The sequence below is a fragment of the Chaetura pelagica genome, unplaced genomic scaffold (genome assembly GCF_000747805.2).
Source record: "Chaetura pelagica isolate M959 unplaced genomic scaffold, ChaPel_1.0 scaffold17, whole genome shotgun sequence".
Lineage (NCBI taxonomy): Eukaryota > Metazoa > Chordata > Aves > Apodiformes > Apodidae > Chaetura > Chaetura pelagica.
Genome location: NW_009970726.1, coordinates 6,588,620 through 6,609,459, shown reverse-complemented (window position 1 = coordinate 6,609,459; position 20,840 = coordinate 6,588,620). Strand labels below are relative to the sequence as shown.

Sequence of the window (20,840 nt, the reverse complement as noted above, 5' to 3'; positions counted from 1 at the left end):
ATAAATTCTAAGTATGATTAGAAAATGCAGAAATGATGATGGTATAAAATTCTGTGAGGAAAGCTGTGCAAGAATGCCTGTGGGCCTAGGTTTTTATCCCTTTGCTTTTACAGCAAGAGACTAAAAAAGCTTATGCAATATTAATTCAGTAGATACAGCAAACTGGCGTTTGGAAGCATTCAATTTTCTTCATAATTGTTCTCCATTCACTTGGCTGATTATCTGTAATTTCAGGGAATTAGAGAAGCTCCTTTTAGAAGTTTCCAGTGAACTCTTTAGAATTGTCAAACAATAACAAACCTGCCACTTAGGCAGCAATTTTTCCTCTCTCTGTCCTCACATTAATGCTAGATCGCTGTTTAGAAGGGCTAGACAAGCAAACTGCCACATAGTAAATCAGTAGGAAATTTTTTTTTAGCCTCATGCTGCTGAGTGAATTTTGATCCAAAGATTTTTTAATGTTTGTTCTCTTCATGCAAAGACATTTACCCTCCAGTTTGGATCCAAAGAGGTTGCTTTTTTGTGATAGCAATAGCTGCAAAAGTGTATTTTGTTAGAGAGCTTCATACTGTCTTTTTGTAGATTAAGCTTCTATTTCTGTAGTCGTCTCCAGGAGAGTCCCACAAGAATGAATTTCCAAAGTGTGATGTCCAGGTCTTCCCTTTTACTCTGCTGTAAAATGAAAAGGGAAACAAAATTGTTAAACCCCTCAAGGAATGGAGTTGTGAAGTATCATTTACTGAAAAGGTGGTTTTCTGTCCTCTCTGTCTGTGTCACAGGACTTCCTAAATTACAGAGTGTGCACAGGGACAAGAGTTGCAAACCTGTGCTCAGAAAGGGGTGTGGAGAGGGACTGTTTGATGGCGATGTCTGTGGCAGTGTGATTCAGTGACCTCCTCAGATATGTTATGTAGCTGCTTATCAGTTGTGGATGGGCTGAGCAGTAGCATCTGTGTCTCTCAGTCTCTGTCCCTCTTGGCTTTAGTAAGCCAAGGAGACTCAATGTCCCAATGCTGTCCTTGTGTCAACCAGGAGTGAGGAGTGTGGACATCTGAATGAATGCTGTCTTTAGGTGGTTTTGGCTTCTGCTCCTCTCAGTGTAGCTGCTTCCCAGTCCTGATGAGGTGCTGCTTGCTGATGAAGAGGAGCAGCAAAGCTCATGAAGATGTGTAAGTTCTTTTCTCTCCAGTGATGTGGAAACAGCAAAAATTACTAAACCTCAGCAGTGCTTTTAGTTGACTAGTCATATTTGAGACAGCTCAATTGCTTCTGAGGAAGGTGCAAGCAACCTTGCTTTACACAATTGGTTTTGATCATATCAGAAAAAGCAAACATATGTGTTTGGTTTATTTTAATATATCCTACATTAGAATGACCACAGTAATCACATACAAAGTACAGTGATGTTTAGCTTTCAAGAACCAATAAAACCAGGGGGTAGTGATTGAGGGGTGCTTGATGCTGAGCATGGAACAGGGAGCAGCCCAACCTGCCCTCCTCTTGAGGAACAATGTGTTTTGTAAGACCCGTGACCAAGAGTTGTTCCTCCTCAACTGCCCTTTCTTCTTTCTGGCTTTTGCTTGATGAAGAAGAGCCATTATGAGGAACAATGTGTTTTGTAAGACCCGTGACTCGTCGTTCCTCCTCAACTGCCCTTTCTTCTTGCTGGCTTTTGCTTGATGAAGAAGAGCCATTCTCTTAGAAATGTTCTGTTGTGGAGAGGAAATTACACCCTCTGTTGAGATTCAGACTTGATTTCCAATGTGTGGTTTGGCTTGACTTCCTTAAACTTTCTGAGGAGACCTGCATTTTGCATATGTGTTGCATGACAAATAAGTTTTCTCTGGTCCTAAATTTGAACTTTGAGATTAAGGGAAAGGGTATTAAATGTCCTTTGGAAGTACTTTTGAATGCTTTAAAAATTCATAAATCAAAATATCATCTGAGACACAAAAGTGAACTATGTATAGTTGTACAAATTTTGGAGAAAGTTGACATTGATTTCCAATGTGTGGTTTGGCTTGACTTCCTTAAACTTTCTGAGGAGACCTGCATTTTGCATATGTGTTGCATGACAAATAAGTTTTCTCTGGTCCTAAATTTGAACTTTGAGATTAAGGGAAAGGGTATTAAATGTCCTTTGGAAGTACTTTTGAATGCTTTAAAAATTCATAAATCAAAATATCATCTGAGACACAAAAGTGAACTATGTATAGTTGTACAAATTCTGGAGAAGAAACACAATATAATGAATTTGTTCTCAGAAAGCTGTTTAGTTTCAGAAACATTTAAGAATATTTTTAGTGTTTCTGTGAATGATGTGGAAGATAATGTTTCAGTTTCTGTACAGACAAGATCCCAACTGCGTGTATGGATGCAAATTTACTTTTGTTCTGGGCTGACCTTAAAAAAAAATTCTGTATGAAGGTCCTCTGTTTTAAATAGCTGTAGTAATTTGTAGTAATGTGTAAGTATCTTAGATATGTTTTAATGTGGTAGATTTTTGACATCTCATATGAAATAATAAATACACTAGTTACCATATAGTTGTTAAAATACTCTGCCTTCAGAGATTACATAAACATACCTAACTGTAACGATAATAAGTTATTTTTCTGCTCTCTTACTTTACATGAAATTTAAGATAGCTACTTCTGTTAATCAGTAAAGTAGTTTTTAGTCAGAAGCACTGTTTGTAGTGTAAAAACGTGTAATTTGGAAAAATATGTATAAACAATTTCTTAGAGTTAACTTTCAGATTTTGAAGAAGCACTTAAAAAATAGAGGTTGTTTCCTGCTGGAAGTGTATTGACTGCTTGATGCACACTCCAGAGAAGATGAGCTGTGAGAACCGGTGGATGTTCTACCTGTAGTTTTTTGTACATCTTCCCCATGTTTAATCTGTGAATGCTCAGGTGTTGTGTACAAGCCTCAGAGGGATGCATGGATTGAAAAATCAATGTTAGGGACGTCTTGATATCAGAAAGCTTTCTAAATTGTAATGGAAGATAAAAATTATGATACTAAGACTAGTTCCAAAAAAATCCTTTGCTCTCAGGTGGGTTAAAGAAATAACTCCATCAGTACAGGAGTTGGCTTTCTTCTGTGGCTTTCTTTTAGTGGCTATGCAAGATAAATTTCTTCCTTTTGAGGAGTGAAAGATATTTGAACTTCATTTCACAGAGCTTTTGTGGAGAACTTGTTAGAAAACATCATTAGTGAATTTTATTTTTGGTTGCAGCAGCAGCATCTTACAGATATACCAGCTGCAAGGTGGGTAGGGAAGTTTGTGGATGCTGGGGATTGGTTGCCATAGTGCTTTTCTTTTATATCCTTGGGTTATTGATTTTTCTTTGAATCTGTTTGAATTCCTCTTGTTCAATCAGTAGCTTCCAATACTTCATAATATCTAAAAAGGACCAAGTAATGTACACTGTTTGTCCCCACTTTTTCTTGTTTAAGTGTATGAATACTCTTTTGGCTGCAGAACAACAAATACTTTATCAACCTCCTTTGAAGAATGAAACAGAATGAAAATGTCTTAATATATACAAAATTAATAATGATAATAATAATAATAATTTTGTAAAATAAAATGTGTCCACCTCATGTTCCATTTATGTGTGCAGATACTTCAAATTGTTGTTGCACATTCTAGGATGAGACAGGGAGGGGGAAGCTTCTGGTGTGGAGACAGCATTGAAAGTTAACTGCTGGGAACCTGACAAATTCTGGCACAAAGTATATAGCATAGTATTTCAGTAAATATCTTCTGTTAGTTCTGGCTAAAGCTGTTTTTCCACTAAGAAAGATGATCTTCATCTGTGGGCTAGAACCAATCACAAATTATAATGAAAATTGGCAACTGCAAGCATGATAAGTCATTGATCCAAAAACTCATGAACTGTCTTTCATGTAGTGAGACTTCATTTGGAACTTCAAATGGGGTCCTTTCTCTTTGCTTGTTCTTGGTTTTGAACTTTCAGGAATAATTTTTTACTTCCATCAGCCTTTGCAATGTGATATTAAAAAAAAAAAAAAGAAAAAAGTGAGAGGTATGTAATTAAACAGGCAGTGTAACTGTATGTTTCCAGAGTTGTAAAGGGGAGGAAAAAAAAAAAAAAAAGAGATAACAAGAGAAGAAGGAAAAAAAGAAAAGAAAGATATTGCCAAAGTTTCTCCAAGGTGCAGAAAATGTTCTGCATTTCCAGAAGAGAAAAATTCGATCTCCCTGTTGCAAGAAGCATTTTAAAGTACATGTCAAGATAGATAGGAATGTTGAACTTTGCACATGGTTCAAGAAGCACCTCGGTCTCCTAATGCTCAATGGGTGTGGTTTAAAAAAGAAGGGTATATACTTTAATATTGTAATATATTTCTAGTAAAGAAGAGTGAAAAGATATCTGTTGGTCTGTCACTCCTTGGAGAGCAGCAGGTGTTCTGTTTTATTGTCCCACTGTGGGCATTATCAGAAAAATTTCGCTAATAACTTCCAGTGCAGTCTAACTTGCCTTACTCCCTCGTTGGCTACTGGGAACACTGGAGTTTTCTGCAGAAAGTGATCTTTAACCTTGAGAATTAATGAGAAGATTTCAGCATGTTGTGTTGATAGCTGGAGCTTCTTATTCCCCATTCGTGTAATTGGAAACAGCTTGTTTGGATGCTGTTAGGTTTGTGTAGTCTCCAAACTTCGCAGCATCCCAGACCTTCTGTGACCAACCCCTGATGAAAGGTCAGGCAGAGCATCACAACTTCTTGCAGAGAGCTGCACTATCTGCTCTCCCATGTCACAGGCATGGCAGTTCTGCTGCCTTGCATCCCCTGTGGATGAGGACGGTTGGTGGCGTTTTGTTTCACTACTTAAATGAGCAAATACTTGATTTGTTTTCAGGGATTCAGCTTCATACTTGTAGATGAATGACACAAAGTAATATTCTTGAGACCATTCTGCTCTATGCTCTCTACCTTTGGGCTGTATTAGTCCCTGGGTGCAGAAGAGCCTTCTGCCAAAAATTGTCTATGTGAGCACATGGCGTGGCATGACATGGCCTTTTCCTAGTTCTGCTTGAGATCTTTTTACTTTTCTTGGTCATCAGTGGCAGACACGAGCTCAGCAAAGCACCAACTTGCAGAGATTTGGTAACACTTTAAATGAAAGTGTGTTTCATAAATGGATCAATATGGTTCTAATAACCCTAGTAAAGAACAAGAACAAGTGCCATTAAAATTGCAGAAGCTATTAGTAATTTTTAATAGTCGTTCCGTACTATTTTTACTCTGTCTTATTATAACTGTTAGCTGTCGTTTTTTTTGCCATGTTGGAACCTTGGTAGTATACAGTAGAACCTTTTCCTTCCCCCACGTTCTTTTTTTCCTTAAGATTTCTGCAAATAGCTGTGAAATTCCATTCACAAATAATTTCTGACCAAAAAAACTCTAACCCTGTGAATGACTGTAGCCAGGTTTTCTTGATTATCATAAGTATTATGCATAAGTTAAAATTCTGTCTAAATAATTTCTATAATGAAGCTATGTGGATTTTGAGTAATGCAGGTTCAGATCCACCTCCATCTCCTAATATTCGAAAATTACTGCCTGTGAGCTGGACATATGCGATCTTTTTCATCTCGCAGAAAAAACCCAGCTGGGTACTTGATGATTCCTGTACTTCTCTGCAGTGGAGCAAAGCTGGAGCTGGCCAGGCTTGCTGCAGCCTGATGGGAGGAGAGACCAGGTGTCAGTGCCTGCTCCGTGGTGAGGAGGTACAGAATGTGGAGGTGTGCCAGATTAGTAACCAAGCAGTTTCAAAAATGAAGTTTTCATCTGATGACTAGCAAGGAAATACCTCTTCCTTCACTGTTTCAAATATAAATGGGATAAACAACCATCATACATAATTTGTTCACATAGTTATGTATGTAGTTCACCAGTAGCATCCCACTGCTGCCAGTTACTTACCACACCCTTTCTGAACACTGGACTATTTGGTGATGGTCTCCTTGTGATGTCTCTACTAATTGAGAAGTTTGGTTGTTTTTCCCCCTTCTAAGCCCCAGCAGAAATGCCAGGTTTTCATGTCCTGGCCGGTGGGTAGAGTTTCCTTTGCTGGGCAGGAGCTGCTGAGGCGATGCTGATGGGCAGCACAGGGGCTGGTGCAGAGTCAATTAATGTGAAAAGTCAATTAATGCCATAATTCATGAGGCAGTGCTTGCAGCATTAGGTTCTGATGGAGAGTGAGGAAGGAGAGAGATTCCTATACCAGCTTTGTAAGGACTTGTGTAACAACAAATCCCTGGTGAATTACACACATACCTGCTGAATTGCAGTTCAGGATGTTTAACTCTTTGGTATCTGGATGTGATCCAGAAAGGAATTTCCAGTTCTCATATGGACTGATGAAGTGATGCATGAGGCTGTGTCGGCAACAAATGTTGATAGAAAGTAGAGTCTAGTATATTCAGAAATGCTTATAGACTGATAAGTAGTTCTGAACCCCTCATGTCTGGTACTGCAGGGTAATGGCACTTTTACCCACCCTTTTTCCTTCTCTAAAGGCACAGTGATGTCCTGGGGACCATAATGGTATCGTGACATTGGCAACCACAGCAGGTTTTCATCAGCTGAAACTCATTAATGAAAGAACCATAACATGTATTATACACAGTATATCATTCCTGGTTCTTCCCAATGGGCCTCTTAAAGTTACAGTCTAAATCTTATTGTTCCATCTATGTTTCTTCCCTTCTGTCTGGGAAAAAGTTGCAGACTTCTTCCTCGAAGTGAACCTATCTGAGCCTACCCAAAGCATTTAGACCATAAATTATTTACAGGGTTCACATTGTTTCATTATGTTCACTAACAGGAGCAATTTTACCATTCAGTTTTAGGGGATTTAAAAAAGTTGTAGAAAGAAAAATACCTGCCAGCTTCCTTCCTATGTCTCAGAAGGTGAAGCTTTATCAATTCAAAGCAGCTAGGATTTTGCTCCTGTCAAACCCTTGTCTGGTCTGCAAAATGACTGGTTAATGCAGATAGAAAATACATTGTCTTTATTTTAATATAACTAAATATAAATTAGAGTCTTATTAGCAAGGTATGATCTTTGATGTAAGCAGAAGACTTCAGCAGTAGGAAAGTTGATGAGTGGAATACTATTTTGCAAAATAATTGCAACATCTGGGGGACTAGAAGTGTGCTTTTCCTAGATTTGTAGCAATAGTGTGAAAGTAGGTAGGAAGGTATCTTAGCATGTTGTAAGGTAATCCATGAAGAATGTGGCAAAATAATTGAGACTGCAGCTCATTAAAGCATACTGAAGCATAATTTTTTGACAGACATGAGTAGAACATTTGTAAGTTCTGACATTTTTGTCTTTTCTTTTGGCATGCAGAGATATCTGCATTTTAGAAAAAAGCCCAGAGAAAAGAGATAGAAAGGGTGTGGGTAATTAAATTTTAATTTTGGTTTTAAAGATCTTTCTCTAATTAGCTTTAAAAGTCAGTGTCTAAGTAAAATGAGTTTCAAGGTGCAATCATATTTTTCCTCCTGGATCTCAGTATTGAAAAGTAAGAAGAAAGACTATTAGAGAAATAGAAGGAAGATTGTTATTTAAAGACCTTTCAAGATAAGGATTTAACTTTACCTCATTATTAAAATATAACTGTGTCAGGTTGATGTTTTCTTATTTTTGAATTTCAAAGTCATTGAGCAGTCATGGTAAGGAAAATTGAAAACTTAGATTCTAGTAAAAGAAATGGAGAATGATACTTACAAGGTAAGGACTTTTCTTATTTCTTTTGCTTTGTAGTAAGATTGTTTTTGGTGTCTTGGTTGTATTCTTTTGACTGCTGTCCATTCTTCCAGAGGTGGTTTTTTCTATGAGTTGTTTTTGATGGTAGGCATGCTAATATAATGCCTTCTATTTCTTAGAAGTATGCTAGCATGCAGTGGGTTTTTTTTTTGTACATTTTAGATATTCAGTTGTATCTTCTATTAAACTTATATGCTGGTTAGGGACAAAAGGATACCTGTCAGATTTTGCAGGATGAGTATAAGAGTCCCATGACCTGCCTCATTCATCTGCCATCTGCTAGACCATGTCGTGCTTTTTGAGTCTTGTGGTAGGGCCTCTACTCCTGATGTGGCTGCCTGCCAGAGCTCTAACTGCATGGGGCAGTGGTATGAGGAGAAGAAAATAGCTGTGATTTGTCATGATTTTTATGTGCAAATGCTTATAAATGTGCCATTTTAAAGCTAAAGAAATAAGAAAGCAGAGAACAATATTTGATAACATTGAAAGTATGTCTGTGAGGAAGTACATAAGCTGTTTTTTAAAGATAAAGAGCTAGAAGAAGAACTGAAAACAGTTGGGTTTTTCATGAAGTAGTTATAAATATGTGGAATTGTGTGCAGTTAACAGTGATTTTTTTTCTGTACAAGGAATCACAGCCATGTTACTCAATCAAGAGTTCTGAATGAAGAGAAATTAATTTTAGAAGTTAACATTTTAAGTATAAACATAATTTTGAGTAGAGAAATGCTAATTATCTAAGCTATGTGATCTTTAGCTTTCTTGTAATTCTGAAAGGGAGAGCCATGAATAGTTTGTATTTGTAGGTGAATGATGCACAATAGATATAACATTTGCAAATGTTAAAGCATTTGATATAAATTTAGGTGTAAATTTAGGTGTAAATTTAGGTGGAAATTCTAAATTACTGTGAACATAAAAACTTCAGTACTGTACTGCATACAGCTCTGGAGCCCTCAGCACAGGAAAGATACTGAGCTGTTGGAAAGGGGCATCACAAAGATGATCAAAGGGCTGGAGTACCTGTGCTGTGAAGACAGGCTGAGGGAGTTGGGGCTGTTCAGCCTGGAGAAGAGAAGGCTTTGGGGAGACCTTATAGCGGCCTTCTAGTACCTGAAGGGGCTACAGGAAAGCTGGGGAGGTGCGTTTCATCAGAGAAGGTAGTGACAGGAGATGGGGTAATGGTTTTAAATTGAATGAGAGTGGATTTAGGTTAGACATCAGGGCAAATTTCTTCATCATGAGGGTAGTAAAGCACTGGAATAGGTTGTACAGTTGTTTGCATCACAATATAAGAGGGACATTGAGGTGCTGGAGAGAGTGCAGAGAAGGGCAACTAGGCTCATTAGGGGTCTGGAGAACTGGCCTTATAAGGAGAGGCTGAGGCAGCTGGGGCTGTTCAACATGGAGAAGAGGAGGCTGAGGGGAGACATCATTGCCCTCTACAACTACCTGAAAGGAGGTTGTAGTGAAGCATGTGTTGGCCTCATCTCCCTGGTGACCAGCAATAGAATGAGGAAATGTGGTCAAGCTGTGCCAGGGGAGGTTCAGGCTGGTTATTAGAAAGAATTTCTTCACAGAAAAGGTGGTGAGGCATTGGAACAGGCTGCCCAGGGAGGTGGTGGAGGCATTATCCCTGGAGATGTTTAAAAAAGTGGTAGACATGAAAGGGGTTGTAGGGTGGATGGTTGGACTTGTTGATCTTGAAGGTCTTTTCCAACCTTGCTGATTCTGTGATTCTATGGATGGGTGACACAAGTAGTAAAGTTGTTGAATATCTCCCATTCTCAGACCAGGTTTTTGGTGTTGGACTCTTTGTAAATATTGTGTATACAACACTCCTCACCGTATATATGTATCTATGAACTCAGACATTTTGAGCAACTTCCTTGTTGGAAGCTCCCCTTTCCCACAGAGTTTTTTTGTTTTACTGAATCATCATTTTCTCAGAGTAGACTCTTAGGTGTAAAGGGCAGGGGAGAGTCCTGTTCAGATCTACCTATCAGTCATGGGCTTCATATCTGCATGAGGTGGCCAGAAATAACCAGAAGATAATTTTTAATTTCTCTGCCTCAAATTCTCTGCACACCAAACTGTGCCATCTGCCAGAGGCACTGAGGAGCCGAAATGTCAGTTGAAATCTTCCGAGTACAATTGTCTTGGCTATGCTGTATAAATATGTGTGTGTATTTTTCTCGTCATACTCTCCACACTGACATCTGAGAGGAAATTGGTATGGGAAGGTATAAATTAGCTCTGCTCTGAGCCTGCCACCCTTTGTGCTGAATGCCTGCATGCAGGACGATGTATTCAGCTTTATGGATGAAATTTGCCAGATCCTCAAATGCTTTTGCTCGTGAGCATATTTGAAAATCAGAGAAGGTGATGACCCTTTTAAAATAAAAATGGAATTGCTGGCAGGAAGGAAAGGTACAACTCTGTGTTCTTAACATTTAAAGAAGGTTATAAAATGTATATTGGCTGTTTTTATAATTTATAGTGAAGCTGCTGTTGCTTTTAATAAAATGAGACTTCCAGTCAGAGTTTCATGATTATGAATGTGAGCATTTTGTTATCCAGCTTGGATTTATCCTACAAATAACCATTTTCTGGCAGAACTGTGGCTATATACATAACTTAATGGGATTCTCTATCACACATAATTCTTTCTGAAGTTGTAGTGCTGGACCTATTGCTGAATACTTTGAGTCCTTGAATGTAGCTCAAGAACTGAGTTAGTGGTAACTTTCATGATTTTTAATTTAATTTCTCCTTAATTCTCAGACTTTTAAAACTTCCTGTAATTCTTTATTAGATTTACCATTTCAAGTGCTTATTTAAAAGGCACCTTAGCTGCAGAAGCAAATCAATATTTACAGTGCATTAGTGCCACAGAGAATTTGAAGCCTTGTGATTAGAGTTCATTGCTGTTTTTTCCACTCTTCAAAGAAACCACAGACTTCAAACGGTATCAGCCATCATCCTGGAATCAGTGACATTGCATCAGTCCCATGCGTACTTCATCTTGTGGTTTAATTATTAAATTCCTTTCCTTTGATTTTCCTTTTTAATATTTTAAAGTATATTCTCTTCAAATCTATAAATTCAGGTAAACCAGAAGATTGTAATCAACAATATATTGGTAGAAAAATCTGTTCAATATATCAAAACTGAGTTAGAATGGTGGTCTCTCAGTATAGAATTGGAAACAAGAAGGCAGGAGATTGTATTTACAACTTGTGCGTAATAAAGTGTGAGTAAGATTTAATTCTTGGATTAATGCCTGGAGCAGTATTGACCAATGCCAGGCAGCATACACTGGAGCTAGCTCTATGTGCATGTCCCATTCCATCAATAAAAAAAATGTTCCATTCCATCAATAAAAAAACCCCAAACATATGCTTAGGTTTCTGTTTTAACTGGGTTATACATAGATCCAACACACATGAATTATTGTCTTTTATAATTCACTTTATTTTGAAATTTGGATAGTAATACAAATCACTTTTCTTTATGTATTGAACCGTTTTCATAAGGAGAGACTAGAATTGATCACATTGTATCTCTGTATTGACAGAATACCTTTTCTTTTCCCCCTGAAGATTTGGAGAAGTGTTCAGTAAATGTCTGAAAATACCTCAATATTTAACCTTACTAAATAAAACGGGCCATATTAAAGTTGGCTCATTAGCAAATGGATTTTGTAGAGAGATTTCTTGTGTTAATATTTGGGAATTCCGTTGCATAGTTATCTTCCTGTATTGTGAAAAGTCTTTACTACTTACCATGGTGCAAACTGTCAGGTTTTCACTACAAAGCAAAAGGCAAAGCAATGATAATTGCTCGCTCCTTTCCAGAAGTGCTGACTTGAGTTCCAGTTTCTTTCTTTCTTTGTCTGTTGACAGTTTGGCTTCTCTGCTTACAGAAGTTCAACCAACTGAACTTTTGTTTTGTCAAGTAATTTGTGTGTGTAAAAATACAAGAACATTTTGCTATCGCTGTGCTTGTATATATAGATATATGAGCATAAGGAGCAACTGAACTCATGTTTGAAAATTGTAATTCTCTGTTGTAGGATGGGTAGCTAAGGCAAACAGGATAATATGCACGGGCTGCAGCTTGGAACAAATATAGATTAGTATTTTTCTTAAGTGGCACTACATACTACAAAGCCAGTCTCTTGCTCAGGCTAATCTAATAAATGAGAGTGTATGTTGAGGGCTGTGCCAGCAGCATGGACACTGCAGTTAATGGGTCTCTTCATTAGGTGCTCTGGGCCATGGCTGGGACTGCAGCTGGGCCACTTTTATTACAGAGATCTCTTGCATTTGATAGTGTACTTCTATTATGTTTGCCATCTAGGGGGAAATGAGAGACTTTACCTTCAGCTGCTTCATGAAACTTGAAGTAGTTGAAGACAAGGCAATCAAAGAAAACCTCTTCATTATGAGTACACATTGAGTAAATCGAAGTATAGTTGACTCAGACCATAAATACTTTGCTGCATAATTAAAATGATCTTTCCTGATTACTTCTATTTCTTTTATACACACATATATGTGTATACACATATGTGTATGTAGAAATATGTGTATATGTATAAAAGAAAACATTTGCTGGAAATTAACTCTTGTGAATATCTTTGTTATGAAAATGAAAAAAATAATTCAAAGGAAATTTGTGGGGAAAAAAACATAAATTAATTGTTTGTTATTCTTGTTTACCAGAATGAACATGAAGTAGAGTGACTGTTTTGGTGTAGCTCTTGTGCATAACTCAGCAGAATAAGTCCTAGTTCTCACACATTTTCTTAGAGTGTCATGACTTACTGTATTTCTCAGTGTCTTTGTAATGCCATGCAAAATAAATTTGGTTTTTTTTCCTAATTTTAATATTGTTATATGTAGCATTAATAAAAATTTATCATAAAGCTTAAGAGTAGTCATTTAATAAGCTCCTGTCATTGTATTTTCATGCTAGTATTGTGAGACGGAACTATTTCATCAAGGCTTTAAAATATAGCCCCAGTTTTCATTCTCAGCTGTCGCCCAGTGTGCCTTTCCCACTGATTCTGCTACTTAGATGCCATCCATAGTTTGCAACTTTTCCACTTTGCATTCAAGGTTCCCAGTGCAGCAGTAAAGAGAAGCACAACTGGTAAATCACATTCGCTGTGTTCTGACGCTGGGTGGGAGAGTGCTAAGAGGTCACAAATACAGGCAGTGAAACTTCTGTTTGAGCAAGGAGACAACAGATGTGTGGATCTTTCTTGTAGGATAATAAATGAAATTGGAAAAAATTAAACTGTATTTCAAAAGAAACTAACTTTAATGTGCCATCAAAGTTTCCAGAATGGATTTGACCTCTACATATACTTAAAAAAACCTATCTCTTTCCAGTCAGTCTACCTGCCTGCTGCATTGTTTATTACTAATGTAATATTCCTCTCCTGTCAGTCATTCTAGCCGGAAGGCTAAGGGAATCAGGGTAAATCAGCACAAATCTTGTTTCAGCTGTCAGGAAGAGGCAAAGGAAGAATGCAGAATAGAAAACAGTCACTTCCATAAGTTTTGAGAAAGAAATTGAGGGTATATTTTAGAAGGATGGGAGGTCACCTTTCACTGCAGAGAGGCTAGTATGCAGCTTTTTGTACTGGCAATGCCCATGCTGCAGCTGTAGCAGTGGGGTAGGGGACACATTGTCTTATTCCATCCATTACTTTATCAGCAGCCTATTCAACTTAGGCCTTTGACTACTAGCTCTTTAAAATACCTGTAAGTCCCTATGTCTCTTTAATTGTTCAAACTTATGCTGTTTTTTATTTTGCACAACAACTGAGAGATAGTAGTGTTGCTATTTGTACTTATAAAGCCACGAGCTGTGCTATGTTCAAAGAGTTTGCTTTTGCCCTCATTTTCTTCTGGCCAAGCAGCAAGGCTGTGGTTTTCAGCAAACAGACCTTGTCCTTGATGAGCTATGCTGAGGTCAATATCTCCTTACGCTGTGGAACCACATTTGGTCAAAACCACCCATCTAGAGCTTGAAAAAATATTTTTCCTATGTGAAAAACATTATAAATCTAGTCAGTGTTTATTTACTGTCTGTTTTATTCTTCAGATATGCCTCTTCATGTCCGACGTAGTAGTGACCCTGCACTGATTGGACTCTCAACCTCTGTAAGTGACACAAATTTTTCTTCAGAAGAGCCTTCACGTAAAAACCCTACAAGGTGGTCCACAACAGCAGGCTTTCTCAAGCAGAACACCCCTGGCATACCCAGTGCTCATGAAAGAAAGGTATATTTCTTTTCTTCTCTTTATTCACTAACCAACAAATGTGCACGAATCTTGAATTATGTTTTTGTCCTTCTCTTACCTGCTCCTGGTTCAAAGTTGTGTTTTCTGACCGTGTCCAGCAAACCCTATCATCAGTAGAGGAGTGTCACATGTGTGCCCTGCCCTTCAGATACTGTTGGTGATGCCCACAGCACTGGCTCTAAAAACTTGGATTTTGCCATTAACTGTAGTTAAAGCTGTGATCACTCATTACTCTACAAAGCAGGGCCTAAGTGCTGTCGTCTGTTTTCTTTGAATGCAAACAGGCCATGTCTGTAACGGTTTTTACTGATCTCCATAGAAGTCCTAATGTCAATGAATAATCTGCATGTCCACAGCTGGTCTGGTCAGTCTTTCTGACACAGCATTGCTAATTTTTACCTCCTGAGGCACCACTTGAGTAATAGAAAACACAAATTTCAAATGCTGTCTCTCCTTGATAACATTCTTAAAAGTAAAACAGTGAAATGCAAAGTGAGTATTTTTTCCTTCAGTTTTTCAGCATGATTCCAGTATCTCTACATGAATCGCATTATTAACCACAAAAGTTAAAAAAAAAAGAAAAAAGGAAGAAATACTCCCTTTTGTTTAGCCCCAACGTTGCCAGTAATTGTAATAGTAACTTGGAGACAAACTCAAAAGGAAAACGTATGTTTTCTGATAGAAAGGAGTAATTTTTTTTAGGAAGTAGCACTTTCAGTTAACATTCTAACTACAGATCACAAAATCCCATGGAAAAATATGCAGCTTTTATAATGGTTTTGTTTTCTTTTCTTTGTTATTATTAATTCTGTGTAGTATAAATGCAAACAAAGACTCTGCAGCCAGGACTCCCACACCCTAAATAAAGAAGTGTTTATGTGCTGCTAATGAACTGAACTGTCTTCAGTGGGTTTTTGGTTATTTCAAAAACACCTGTAAAAGCACAGTTCTCATTGGCATTGAGGTCCACCTTGTTACAAAGGTGTCAGTTGAACTTGGTATTGTTTGGTCTCTGCTTGATCAGGATTCCAGGTAGGTAATGATATATTTTCTGTCACTTGTACTGGTATGGCACAGAAGTGCATGTTGTTTTGAAAAATATATTTTATACTCTTCTGATTTGGAGAAGAAAAATGATAATCCAATCCATTTGAAGTGTTAACATTTTCAGTTATTTTTTTTTTTAATCATAAAGAAACTGCACTTCGTTGCTCCAGAAGCATAGATATGGTGGGCCGTACATAGCATAATCATATTTCTTCAAGTGTCTGAAGTTAGCAGAGATTGGAGTGAATTGAACAACAGCTAATCTTTCATGCTGGTTTTCTTGCATCGTTAGTTTTTTCAGCATGTACTTTTGATTTTTGTGAAAATATTTCATGGTGACCAAATTGGAAAGGAATGTGTGTGATCTCATCTCATGATGGGAAGCAAGGCACAAGAGAACATTAAATCAAGAAGATTGGAAAGAACTAATGTAGTTAGGTAGTACAATAGATGCTGATAATTTCTTTTACCTTTTTTTCACAATGCTTGAATAGAGCCGATCATCGAATGCACAGTTTTAAATAGCGAAGATGCAAGAAACAGCTGGAATTGAATAATAATTGATTGTGCAAAATATGTTATATATTAATCATGAGTTCTTTTGCACTAGATTGTTTTTTTCTGTTTCCAGCATGTTGATTTCTTCATGTAAGTCAAGATACTGTCATGAATGCTGTTTCTCTTAGGAATGGATATGAAACATTCTTCTTTCCTTTTCCAGTATTAGAAACAGTTTCATTTATGGTATTATTCTAAAAGGTCCATTTCTGAAGTCTCTGTCATCAATGACTTAGCAAAGTACTAACACTGAATTTTTACAAATACATTTTGTTTCTTTGAACTGCAGCAAGTCCTCACTACTTTTCTTACACTAGGTTGTTTTTTTCAGCTACTCAGATAACAAAAAGAAATGGCTGTGCTTTGTTCCAGTCTGTTTTGTTGATTATAGATGACAGACATTTCAAGCAAAGCAATGAGAACAATCTTAATTTTCTGCTCAGTGCATTGGGTTCGAACACCCATATATCTTTTGTGGGTCGTTGGCACTACGTAATGTTTTCACTGCAGTTCTCTCTTTTGACAGCACAAGAACATATGTTCTTGGGCTCAGATTTGCAGCACAGTTGTAGATTAGCTACTTTGCCCTAGCAGTATCTTGCAGAAACAAGAAAAGGGTTTCTGGGAGAGTTGCCAAAAGCTTCATCCACCTACTGACTCTTAAGAAGTGACATTACTTTCAACCCATCACCTTTAAAGAGAAATAATTGACAGGTAGAAACCCTGTCCAATTTTTGGAGGAATTAGCAGAGGGAGACTGCGTGTATCTGGCATAAGGGATTTGTTTCTTAGGGGCAAGTAAGAGAAGACTCCTTATTGGTGTTTGTTTCATTTTGGGTAAGAAGAATTTGGAATGGCAGGGAAATGGGCAGATGGCCAGGTTGAGATGAAATGAAGGGGAGTGCTGCCATGCACTGAAGGCTGTGAGGAGCCAGGACATATGCCAGTAGTTCTGGGAAAACAGAAAGGGAAAAGGGCATTGGGGAAGAGGGAAAATGTGAGATGTTTGAAGGATCCTGTTGAAGAAACTGTAGTCTTACTTGTAGTTACGAGGGTAGATGAAGCAGATATCAGTTTCTCCAGTGTCCTTAAGGAGAGAATGACTAGAAAAGGACAGAGTTTCATTTGGAGGGGCCTGATTAGGTCCTGCAAAGATGTGAATGTGTTGAATTTAAGATGCCTTTCTACTACAGTAAGTGGGATACTTTGGTATGAAACCCTTGCACTAAACTGAACTTGCTCTCTGCTCCATTTTTCATATCACCTCACTGTAAAGAAACATCACATATATTGTCAGGATATCACAGTACAGTTTGTGTTTCCTTAGAATTGGAAACTCAATAATTTTTGGCTTCTGTGTTGTTCACCTCTAAGAGCAACTTGAAATGGGATGTTCTGTCTTCCAAAGTATGTTTTTATTTGAAGAATTATCATTATTGTTTAGTTATAAGTTATTGTAATGTTGGTAATGGTACTCAGCTAGGTAATTCCTGACCTTGTCTTTCTGTATCCTTCCTGTGAGTGGTCTCACCCACAAAAGTAGGTCTTCTCATCTGTGCAGGTATCACAAAGTTGGTTCATGATTATCAGCAGCTTTAGTAGGTAAATTCACTTCTGAGGATTTTTTTTTAGACTGAGTATCAAAACCATATTCAGACACTTTTTTTGTGTGAGAGATGTATCTGTATTACCTGGTGACTCACAGCTTCATTTAATCCTGTCTCTTTCTTCCTTGAGACATTCTAATGAAACAAGAAGTCTCTTAGTAAAAATATTGTTTCACAGGCCTGCAGTAATACCTGATTTGAAAGCTGTAATTTTGTTTGAATGGTGTTGAACTCTACAGCTGAACAGATTGTATGCAGCTGAAGCATATCGTGTGTGCACTTTTCCATTATAGTAAAATGTTTTTTTAATACTGTTGTTTTCTGAATAACTGTTAATTTGAATAACACTCTTAATAATTCAGTACCTAAGCCTGTTGGCTGTCCTAAATAAGTGTGAGCTGCTTTAATAAAAATCACATTTTATTTTTCCTTAGATGTTTGTATTACTGTATTGGAAGAATATAAATGCCACAACCAGATTATGTTGCATCTTGTAACAACTGTGAATTAATTATCCCATATATTTTCAGTGTGGTTTTTAAAATTTGCCTCTCTGTTTTTGGTGAGGAGTTGTGTATCATTACAAATTAGTTATCTGCTTTGATCTTGCTTCTCTGAAAGGCACAAGGCTTATCTAGTTTACCTGTCTTGCTCAATGCAGGGATGTACCATGGCTAACTGGTTTATGAAAAATTTCCCACTGTGACTTTGCTGAATTTGATTCATATATTGTTATATCAGAGATAACAGTATTGGTGCAGCAGGAGGAAGTTAAAATGTGCAGGAAGAAGAAGAGCTCAAGAGAAAACAAGGGGGAAAAAAAAAAAAAAGATTGTGTGTGGGCTCCTGTGCCTCACTCACTCCAGGATTCACCCAACTGAAGCAAAGCAAATGGCATATAACCTGCTTGGTGGGGTGGATCAACAACAGCAAACACACAGCCAAATGTACTTGGCATATAATTTTAAAAATATTGTTTTGTCTTCTCTTTTTGCTTTTTCCATTTAGTCAACAGGCAAGGGTTTTTTTTAATTGTTTCTTTTTAAATGGGTGTGCCCATGTAAGTATTTTGAGGTTAAAAGTAGCCATGCCTTGTAGGAATAATTATTTTTAATGTGTCCTTTTTTCCTACTTGGAAACCTAATCTTTTTTAGGCTCTATAAACTGCAAAAGAAGAATTTGAAACCATATTGGAGCAATCTAAGTCTCATCTAGTGTCAAATCCCTTATCTGTAAAGCATTGTTTCCCACATCTCTTCCTGCAGGTATATTTGCTGTTCCTGTGGGTTAAGAGTGATAAGTACAAACTTTCAGATTGTTGGTTTGTAGGTTTTTAAAATTTATGTGAAAGATGCAATGCTTTCTAATCCTCTTTGTAAATAGAAAAAAAAAAATAAAAAATCTCTAACATGGTATGTCTAGCACACATGCATTATATGTAAAGCTTCAACAATAATGGTGTGTCAGTGCCAAAATCAGATTTAAAGTGAAAATTAATTTCATTTAGCTTTGAGTCTTTTTAAACACAGCTTCCTGAAGTTTGCTTTATCACTGTCACCAAAAACATGGTATTTCAGTAGATTTTGACTATAATTCAGTGGATTAAAGATCCCTGTATTCAAACTGTATGTGTCATTTTATAGCCAGGGAGTCTGAATTGCAGAGTGTAGATCGATTAAATTGACTAGGGAAAGGCTGTGGACAAAGAGACTGGGCATCACTCTGGGAACAGGAGACTGAAGTGTTGCTTCTGCTTCTTGGGAGCCTTTGTCTCTGGTTTGTACTCCTGCAGAGGGGAGGTAGCATGTACCAGATGAACAAAGTTGCTGAAGTGCTGTAATATAGCAGAATCAACTGAGGAGACATAAAGGGTAAATGCAAAGAGCCTGGCATCTCTGTCATTATAGACTTTAAACTGCCACATAATGAATGCAGCTTTCTGCTTTCAAAATCAAAATACAGTGTTTTAAACAGAAGTTCTGAAGGATTCAATAGCCATTTCTTCACCCAGGTTTACCTGAGCAGAGCTTTTGTGAGACAGTCATGATTTTTTGTCATTTCAGATGTGAATTTCACATAGGCTGAGAGGAAGGGAGAATTAGAGTGAGTTATCCAAAGATGATGGAATAGAGTGTTTTAATGTGGAAAATGTTGTTACAGGAGAGAGATAAACGGAAATTCAAAAACCAAGTAGCATCAGTTTTTTTCCTTTGTGATAGTAACTCGTTGCTAGCAGCTTGTCACGTGATGAAAAAATAGTTTAGAGAAATCATACCAGAGTGCAATACAAAATAAACATAGTATGTGCTATTTTTGTGCTGGATAGTTTGTAAAGTTTATGACTTTCATGGAATCACAGCTGAGGTTGGAAGGTATCTCTGGCGATCATCTAGTCTAACCTTTCTGGTCAAAGCAGGGTCAACTAGAGCAGGTTGCTCAGTTCTGTGTCCAGTTGAGTTTTGAGTATGTACGTCTCCAAGGATGGGGGCTGCACCACCTCTCTGGGTAACTTCTTCCAGTGTTCAATCACCCTTACAGTAAGAAAGTTGTTTCTTATGTTTTGATACTTGTGTTTTGATACTTGTGTTTCTTTATGGGCCCATTGCCCATTTCACTGGATAACATGAAGAAGAGTGATTTTCTTTAGCAGAGCAGTGAGTGATACTTCAGTACAATAAAAAAATAAAATCTCAATGAAAGAACTCAAAATTCCTGACTTTCAAAATGTAGAAAACAAACACAGTATTTCTTTTTCTCAGCAGCAGTTTGGGAATGAGAGACATAAAGTGAAAAATCCTTGCTTACTGCACAGGGAGATAACAGCCAATGTGCATCACTTGGTGCTGTGCTATTCTGTTTACTGAGTACTGTGTACACAGGCAGGATTCAACTGTTTGCATCCAAAAGTCAGTCATGACCAGAGGTGTTAAGAAGCAGGGAAAAACCCAACAACAAAAAAAAACCAAAGTGAAGGTATGATTTTCTCAGTCTTCTTAGTTATTTTGCTTCTTTTTGCTCTGAGTCATCCATTTATGAAAGCCCATCTATCAAATGTTGTTTTCTGGCCCCCAAAAGAGACTATTAGTGCAAGATACTAGAGAGATCTGAGAGCAGCTGAGTTTTTCTTTCCACTTCTGCTCTGAGGCTGAGCAAGTCTGTTATCACTCTCGATCTTTGTCTTCAGTAGCAGTGTAGGAAGAATGTGTCTTTTTCTTCCAGTGCTGTGCTATCCTCTTTTGCTTGCCAAACATTTAAATAACACTAAAAGCAAGAGAGCCAGCCTGTTGGTGCTGTGTTTTCTGCTCTTTCTATGCAGCTCTGCCATAAATCACACCAGCACAGTGCTGGGTTGGTAGATGGAGTCAGGCTTTTTGGGCAGCCACAGAGAACAAAGTTACGCCGGGTCGTGCACAGAGAGGGTATGGAGCTTTGGTTTCACTTCTGAAATGTTGTGGGGAACTTCAAAGGAGGACCAACCAGAATTTAACAAAAAACTGACCC

General features: G+C 37.6%; 1 protein-coding gene across 1 annotated transcript in view; it reads left to right on the top strand.

The window, feature by feature from the left end:
• The window catches only part of PARD3 (par-3 family cell polarity regulator), a 408,737-nt gene that overhangs the window by 115,234 nt on the left and 272,663 nt on the right, over positions 1 to 20,840 (top strand). The window contains exon 4 of the mRNA XM_010007039.1: positions 13,928 to 14,106. Within this exon, the coding sequence (XP_010005341.1) occupies positions 13,928 to 14,106 (179 nt within the window). The remainder of the gene's footprint in view (positions 1 to 13,927; positions 14,107 to 20,840) is intronic.